The sequence below is a fragment of the Tympanuchus pallidicinctus genome, unplaced genomic scaffold, assembly GCF_026119805.1.
Source record: "Tympanuchus pallidicinctus isolate F22 unplaced genomic scaffold, pur_lepc_1.0 scaffold17, whole genome shotgun sequence".
Lineage (NCBI taxonomy): Eukaryota > Metazoa > Chordata > Aves > Galliformes > Phasianidae > Tympanuchus > Tympanuchus pallidicinctus.
Genome location: NW_026294690.1, coordinates 8,850,886 through 8,859,129, shown reverse-complemented (window position 1 = coordinate 8,859,129; position 8,244 = coordinate 8,850,886). Strand labels below are relative to the sequence as shown.

Here is an 8,244-nt window from a genome sequence, read left to right as displayed (position 1 = left end):
ACTACACCCGGCTCCACTGAGGGCTGAATCCGGCCCCAACTCAGCGCAGCAGTGCCCCGGGGGCTGCAGGGCCGCGAAAGCCCCCCTCCCCCCCCTTCCAAGGGGCTGTGCGTCCATCCCAGCGCTGTGCTCCCTCGGGGGGGCTCTGCGGGGTGGGGACACTCCCATGGGGAGGCCTCGCGCGGGGATCGTGCGTGGCCAGGGGGAGGGAAGGTCCGGGGAGCGCGGGCTGGCGGCGGGGGGCGAGGGCAGGGAAATGGCGGAGCAGTGCCGGGAGAAGGGGAGGTGACGCCGAGGCGGTGCGGGCAGGGGCTGACTGCGGGCTTATGCGCGCGTGTGCGCGCATGTGTGAATGCGGGGCGCGCACACGTGTATGGGCGTGGGGGTGCGGCACAGCGTCGTGTGGACTCCCGGGGGGAAGCGTGTTCTCCCCGCGCCGCCATAGCTCCTGGCTCGGCTGCGTTGGGGGCACACGCCCCCCCCCACCCCCGCGCTTCCCCAGGAGTTGAAGCAGAGGCCCCCCGCCCTCAGGCCCGGCCCTGCGGTCGATTCGCGTCCCTTCCCCCCCTCGCCACCCCGAGCTTCGGTTCGCAGCTGGAATTTGCCGGGGGGGTGTATTACGAGGCGGACCCCTCGTAGCACCGCTGCTGCCCCCCGCCCCCCTGTCCTTCGCGCTGATACCCACCCCTCTGGGGGCCCCGTCCGGGCGGCAGCGCGGTGGGGGGCGGCGGGGGGGCGGCCCCCTCCGCCTGGGCGGGGACCCCCGGCGTCGGCTAGGCGGCTCCGCGCTGCAGCCGGTGGCCGCGGGAGGGCGTTCCCTGTGTTAGTTCCCCGCGGGAACCAGGGCCCAGCGCCTCCGCCACCGCCCCCCGCCGCCCCGCAACGCTCTCCGCTCGCGGCGGCCCCTCTCCGGCCGCAGACGGCGGCGGAGGGGCGGCGCGGGGTGGCCGCCGCAACGTTCCAGCCTCCGTCGCATCTAGTGCCCCCCTCCTCATACCCATCGCCGTGCCGGGCGCGCTCCCCAAATCGCTGCGGAGGGCGGCGGGAGGGGGCCGCGGAGGCGGTGGCGTGTGGGGAGGCGGCGGGGCGGGGGGCGCGGCGCGGGTGGAGCGGGGCGGGGGGCGCCAGCGGAGGCGCAGGAGCCCCACGGAAGGGCCCCAAGAAGCACAAGTGGGAGCTGGCGGCGGACCAGGCTGTTGTTGTTCTCAACGCGGTCCGCCCAGCGCCCATATAAGGGAGGCGAAGGCGCCCGCCCCGCCAGTGCGCGGCGGCGGCGCGGAGCGGATCGGAGTCGGAGAGCAGCGCGTAGGGCCTGGGCCCCGCCACGCCGCGGCCGCTTGTGCCCGCCCGCTTCCCGCCTCCGTCCCGCGGCCCCCGGCACCATGTCGGTGGAACTGGAAGAAGGCGATCTGCCCCTGACCGAGGCGGAGGAGGCACCGATCTCCGCCGAGAAGAAAGCGGCCTCTAAGAAGGCGAAAGCCGGCGGTTCTTCGTTATCGCCATCGAAGAAAAGAAAGAACAACAAGAAGAAGAACCAGCCGGGCAAGTACAGCCAGCTGGTGGTGGAGACCATCCGCAAGCTGGGCGAGCGCAACGGCTCCTCGCTGGCCAAGATCTACAACGAGGCCAAGAAGGTGGCGTGGTTCGATCAGCAGAATGGGCGCACCTACCTGAAGTACTCCATTAAGGCGCTGGTGCAGAACGACACGCTGCTGCAGGTCAAGGGCACCGGAGCCAACGGCTCCTTCAAGCTTAACAAAAAGAAGCTGGAGGGCGGTGGGGACGGGGCAGCGGGCGGCGGCGCGCATAGAGCCTCCAGGAAGGCGACGGCCGCCGCGTCCCGGCGGGCGGAGAAACCCGCGGGCAAGAGCCAGAAGGCCGAGAAGAAATCGCACAAGAAGGGAACGGGCGGCGCGGCGGCCAGGAAGGACAAAGCCAAGAAGGCCGCTAAGAAGGGAGCCGCGTCCCCCGGGGGCAAGAAGGTGAAGAAGTCCGCGAAGCCCAAGGCGCTCAAGGGCCGGAAGGCATGAGGGGGGGCGCGGCGCGGGGGGCGCTCCCCGCCCGGACTGGGGGGCGCGGGGCAGGCTGCTCTGCGGACGGACTCCGGGGGGCCGCTCCGTGCGCCCCATCCCCCTCCGTCTCGCCTCGTTTTTCCTCCCCGCTCCTCCCGCCCGCCTCTTTCCGATCGCTCCCTTTTGTTTTCGGCCGCGCCCCTCCCCGCTCGCAGGCGCTTTCGGATCACCCCCGGCCCCTCTCCCCGCCGCCTCGCGGGGCTTTTTCCCGCCCGGTTTCTATAGCAGCCGCTCGGCGCCCCCGCTGCCCCCGCGCCACGTGGGCCGGCGCTCACCGCCCCCCTCCTCGCCCCGCCCGCCTGGCGCGCCGCTCCTGCTCGCGGCCATTCGAAAAGCCACGGCGCCCCCTATTGGCTCCCGGCCCCCGGCGCCATGGCAACCGCCCGTTAGGCGCCAATTGGCTCCCGCGGCGTCTGGCGCGCTTAAAGGGCCCGCGCGTCCGAGCGGCCCCCGGCGGTGGGGGTTCCCGGCCTGGCGGTCAGGTCGCGTCTTAATGGCCTTTAATTTTGGTTCGTTTTTTTTTTTCTTTTTTTCTAAACGTTTTTGGGGTTGGGTTTCGTTTTTTTTTTGAGGGTGGGAGACTTTTTTTTTTTTTTTTTTTTTTTTTTTTTTTTTTTTTTTCCAATTTGACGTCGTTTCAAATAAATTGATAAAAAACTCGGAGCGGTGGTGATGTGCTCCCTGCAGGCTCCGGGGGCTGCGGCACCGCACGAAAGGCATCGGGGATTTCCCCTGGCGGGAAGAGAGGCCCGGCCCGCAGCTGTCATTGGCAAAGCGCCTGGAGCAGCGAGGGGGGGGCTCAGCGGTGCAGCATCACCCCTAGCGCAGCTCGAGGCCTTCCGGGGCTCCATCACCCCCCCCCTCACTGCCTGGCACCGCACGGGAGCATCTCCCCCAGGAGCTGCAGCTGCGTGCAGGCACCGATGGCTCCGTTGGCATCGGTGCAGAGTGAGCCGCCCCTCCATCGGCTGTGCCTATTTATAGCTCGCAGCAGGGAGGTTGCATAAAGCTCTGCCGGGGATCTGGGCCATGTTGTTCCACTGGGTCCTCGGGAACTCAGCCCTGTGAGACACCTCCCAGCTCCTGCACCATGAACATGGCGGGGCCGGGGCAGCAAGGAGGGGCAGTGGGGTCACGCTGCACCTCAAGGAGCTGCTGCATGGGTATGAAGCCGGTATCCCCAGGGTGCCCAGTATCTGATGGCCGGCAGCAGGGTGAACAGAGATGTGTGAATTCTGGGAGGCTCTCCAGATCTGCATTCAGGACGCAGCTGCTGGGTCAGGCAGGCACAGTCACACCGAGGCTGGCTATCTGCCAGCCGTCTCAGATGCTGGGAGAGCTGCTGCACTCGGCGCAGAGCTGCAGTTGTCTCCTCAGTCAATAGATGACACTGCAGGTTTTGGAGGAGCAGAGGGAATGCCATCACCGAGCTGGTTGGCCTCCGGCAGGAGGAGAGCCACACTCAAAGGTTCTTGCAGTTCCCTGGAGCAGGCTGTGTGCCAGCAGCAGGGTGTCCCTGCTTCCTCCTGCTCTGCTGCCTACAGCAGTGACCCTTCAAGCACACTGCTGGGCAGACGGATAGAAATAGATAAAGCACTGCTGACATTCCTGAGTAGTGCGGTGCAGAGGCAAAGGGGAGTGGAGCCCAAGCCCAGACAGCAAAGGGCAGACAGAGGCGATGCTCTGTGCCCCAGCACACCTTGCTGGCCCAGCCAGAGCCCTGGGGCAGAGGGGCTGGCAGCGTCCTGCTGCCCAGCTCAAGACTGCTGGAGCCACGGCATCTCTGTGCAATCCCACAGATGCTGCCAGCCCGTAGGGCCTGCCTCTGGGGGCAAAGCCAGGACTCCCAAGGGCAGGCAGCACCAACCTCACCCCAAGAGGACTGCAGCAAGGTCCAGCTCTGCGGTATGAAGGCAGAGAGCTTTTGCAGCACAGAGAAGCTCAATTTCCATGTTCCTGCACCCATCTCCCCCTCGGGCTGCAGTGTGCCCAAGGGGAGGCAGTGGAGGAGAGAGCCCTGCAGTCCCCAGCTCTCCTCACAGAGAAGCAGAGGCTGATGTGCAGGCTTTGAGGCTTGCACGACCTCAGAAGCTCCACGTAGTTGAGCCCAGCACCTTTTCTGAGTTCAGCTGCTCTGGTGCCGTGAGGCATCCAGCAGTACCCGGAGCTGCAGCTCTGGAGGTCTGTCCCAGCCGCTTGATGAAGATTGTATGGAATCCAGGTGCTCCCAGTGGTCACACTGCTGTTCAGATGTGAAGATAAGGAGACACCACAGGCTGAGCCCTTCAGTAATGCTAGGCTGGACAGACGCGATTTCCTTTCTGTCTGCCAGCAGCCAGGCTTTCCCAGGCTGTCATTCATGTGGCTGGCAGTGCCCAGCTCTCACCCAGCTGCCAGGGGTGCAGTTACAGCTGCAGCATCTCCCCATCACCTCAGCCACCGGCAGTCGGGGGATGACCACAGTTGCTACTGAGCTGCTCAGCCCCAGGCCTGCTATGCAGCACTCAGCCAGCCCAACACACCCCTGTGCCTGCCCTGCCCCGGGGGACCTGCTGTGCAGCACTCACTGGGCAGCACTTAAAGGCCAAAGAAAGGACAGCTGTTCCTTTGCTGAGTCCAGCAGCTCCAGTCCTGACCCACAACTTGGAATGCACACCTCAGACCCGGCCAAACCCTAGCCCTGACTGTGGGGGAAGCTTCCTACAGCCCTTCTCCCCCAGCCAAGCATGAGGGTATGCAGCAGCTCTGGCTTGCTGTGCCATCACAGCAGTAACCCTCGAACACTCAAGAAAGGAAAAGGGTGTCAGAGTAAACATCCCCCATTACACACAGGCCTCCACCCGCCCCCATCTGTGTCAGCTGTTCCCATCAGACCTCCAGAAGCTCATTCAGTGCCTTGAGGATCTCCAGCAGAGACTGGGGGAAGGCTCCAGCTGCAGCTTCATTCTGCTCTGCTGCTCCCAGCCCAGGGGCCCCACACGCTCCCAGGCACCACTGACAGAGTGAGCAGGCAATACGGCATCCCTGCAGCAGAAAGAAGAGCTGGGGAAGGGTTTTAACTGCCCCCAGGGTGAGTGGAAAATGCTATGTAGGAGATAAGTGCATGCACAGGTGCTAGGCTAGATCTGGTCCTTTCTGCTCAGGGAAAAGCAAGCCCGGACAGCCAGCTTCCTCACAGCCTGCTCCTGCAGCCCACTACCAGCTAGAGCAGACTTGGTGTGGTGACAAGACAGCACATTCAACAGTATTCAACAGGGAACCAGTTTAATCAAATATTGGGTTTGCACCATTCTTTTCAGTATGACAAGTTCTGCATTTTCTAATACAAAGCACTCAGTTGTACAGAACGCTGGTCCTGAAGGAAAGGAGGGAGAAAACAAGACGTGGGTGCAGACACGTTACCCACCCCCCACGGCAGCACACATGGGGAGAAAGCCCACGGTCCCCGTGCAGCAGGGAGCCGTGCTGCAGCAGGGCACACAGCCAGCTGCTCCCACCCCATCTCCCCCCATCCCGAGATCAGGGTAGCACAGCGTAACCGGGGGACATCTGCACCACGTGAGCGCACCAAAAGTGCCGCTTCCACGTCCTCCAGCAGAGCACAAAACCCCTCCCTTGAAGCAGCACGCATCCAGCTTCATCTGCTCTAGGTGAGGACAGTGCCAGCGCCAGGCTAAGGTACTTCACCCACTAGGGTAACAGCAGAGGCAATAGGCTGAACACATGCTACTTACAGCACATAAATAGAAGCTGCTCATTTTACTCAGAAAAACAAGAGAAAAACAAGAGGTCGTGAAGGTCTGCAGTCCAACTGCCCAGACAGCGCCGCATGCACGTGACGATGGGCCTCCATGGCAGCAGGCTGCACTAGGCAGTGAGAACACTGTCAGCACATCAGCCATTCCTGGTGTCACGGGACAGCCCTGTGAGCCTACATTATCCACGGCCATTCAGTACATGCAGCTCGAGCTAGGAACAGGCTTCCGCACAAACTGTACTGTTGTTGCTGTTTTATAAAGAAACATTCATCCACAGAACGTTACACATAACAGACAGCATCATCACTTTATTTCTCAGAACCAGAAACGGTGTTGAACAAACAGAAAGACACAGCATGTCATTTTTGGAAGTGCCATCGGGGTGTGATGGAGCCGAGGGACACGGGGGGCTCCCACAGACGGGGCCGCTCCGCCAGCAGCACGGAGCCGCAGCAGAACATGGCAGCTCCCGGCGCCTGACCTTGCACTGCTCTGCGGGGATTTGACACCGGAGTGCCCCAAAGCCCCCTGAGCTGGGAGCTGCCTCTGTGGGGGAAGGGACTACCCAAAATAAAATACCTCCAAATAAATAGGACCGGAGCTTCTTAACAGTAGGAACGCACGAGCTTTAACCACGGACAGAACTAAAACTAACAGTCGCTCCTTGCTGACGGAGAAACTTCTGCTTTTCGCATTTGCCAGCCCCCCCTGCCGCAGTGCAGCGGGGATGGCACCGCTCAGGGTGTGCAGCAGCAGCAAGCCTCAGCCCCACGCCAGGGCAGCAAGGACAGCCGCGGGGGGGCCTGCAGGGCCCCAGGGCCGGTGGAGGCAGCCGGAGGTGCCCGTGTCCATCCCCACGCAGCCACAACAGTCCTCGGCAGCTCCACGCAGCGACCCAACCGCACCGCCCCGGCCCCCGCCAGCCGCACCCCCGCCATCTCCTGCAAAAACGCTTCTTCCAGAGAGTCGGGGCGGGGTGGGGACACAAGAGGGGCCCGGCCTCGCCCGCGCTCCCCCAGCACCCTACTACAGCCCAGGCCGGGGGCCAGTGGAGAGCTGGAGGGGCACAGCCGGGGCTCACCCCACAACCCGGGCGCAGGAGCAGGAGGGGAACCAGGTGCGGGGGGCAGCGGCGAGGAAGGGGCCGGGAGAGGGGCAGCGCTCACTTCTTGGAGCTCTGCGTCTTCTTGGGCAGCAGCACGGCCTGGATGTTGGGCAGGACGCCGCCCTGGGCGATAGTCACGCCGCCCAGCAGCTTGTTGAGCTCCTCGTCGTTGCGGATGGCGAGCTGCAGGTGCCGCGGGATGATGCGCGTCTTCTTGTTGTCGCGGGCCGCGTTGCCCGCCAGCTCCAGGATTTCGGCCGACAGATACTCCAGCACGGCCGCCAGGTACACCGGCGCCCCGGCGCCCACCCGCTCCGCGTAGTTGCCCTTGCGCAGCAGCCGGTGCACGCGGCCCACGGGGAACTGCAGCCCGGCCCGCGACGAGCGCGACTTGGCCTTGGCCCGCGCCTTACCGCCGGACTTTCCGCGGCCCGACATGGCCGGCAGGCAGCGGCCGCTCGCCGCCGCCCAGGAGCGCCGCGCACAGACGGTCCCGGCGCCTGCGGGAAAACAAACGCCGTGGCAGCGCGCCGCGGGCCGGGCCGGACCCCTCCGGCCGCAGCTGCCGCTCCTTACCGCTCCGCCGCCGCCGCTCCGCCCTGCGCGCCGCCCGCCGCCGCACTGCCAGCGCTACCGCCGCCGCGCCGCGGATATCCCTACCCGGGCCTTTCCATTGGCTGCCGCCGCGGCCGGCTCGCTGCCCATTGGCTGCCGCGCCGATCCCTGATTTGCATAGGACTCGCGGCTCCCCGGCTCCGCTGCGGGCAGCACCCGGCGGGGCGCGGCCGTTGGCTCCGCGCGTGTCCGCGGCCCTGCGGGGTCGAGCAGAGCCCGGCTGAGCCCAGACCCTCAGCCCAGCCCCGGCCCGCCCTGGGGGATCCCTCCGGCGTTGCCCTCCCTCGGGGCCAGCAAGGGGTGCTGTCCCGCCGGTGATGACAACGCCCCTCGCTCACGGCCTGCGATCGTAACCCAGGGATGGACCGTCGAAAGCAGTCCCAAAATAGGACTCCCAACTGGGGTTGTGCCCATTAATTCCCTTTTACTGTTTCCAAGACAATTTAAGGACTGTTTTAAGGCACAGGCTCCGCGGTGGAAGGCTTTGGGCTGGCAACATCTGGCTCTGCTTACAAAACCCCTGACAAAATCCCTGACCTCAAAAGCAGCAGCTCTGCACGGTTCTGTCATGGCACTTTGGTTATCTGGGCTTTAACACGCGACCTCTCTGAGCAAGGCTGAGTGCACCCATCCACAGATCAAGAAAATCCTCTCAAAGTCTTCAAATCCCATTAACAGAATGACTGTATGACAA

General features: G+C 64.6%; 2 protein-coding genes across 2 annotated transcripts; one reads left to right on the top strand and one right to left on the bottom strand.

Annotated features, from left to right (window-relative positions):
- The first annotated feature begins 1,244 nt into the window (after positions 1 to 1,244).
- On the top strand, positions 1,245 to 2,668 carry LOC128078711 (histone H1.10). Its single transcript, XM_052679211.1, has one exon. The coding sequence runs from the start codon at positions 1,383 to 1,385 to the stop codon at positions 2,028 to 2,030; it is 648 nt and encodes a 215-aa protein (XP_052535171.1). The 5' UTR covers positions 1,245 to 1,382; the 3' UTR covers positions 2,031 to 2,668.
- Positions 2,669 to 6,111: 3,443 nt separating this feature from the next.
- On the bottom strand, positions 6,112 to 7,558 carry LOC128078713 (histone H2A type 2-B). Its single transcript, XM_052679215.1, has 2 exons — positions 7,512 to 7,558; positions 6,112 to 7,435 (listed from the first exon to the last, which is right to left on the bottom strand). The coding sequence occupies exon 2, from the start codon at positions 7,371 to 7,373 to the stop codon at positions 6,993 to 6,995; it is 381 nt and encodes a 126-aa protein (XP_052535175.1). The 5' UTR covers positions 7,374 to 7,435; positions 7,512 to 7,558; the 3' UTR covers positions 6,112 to 6,992.
- Between the last annotated feature and the right edge of the window lie 686 nt (positions 7,559 to 8,244).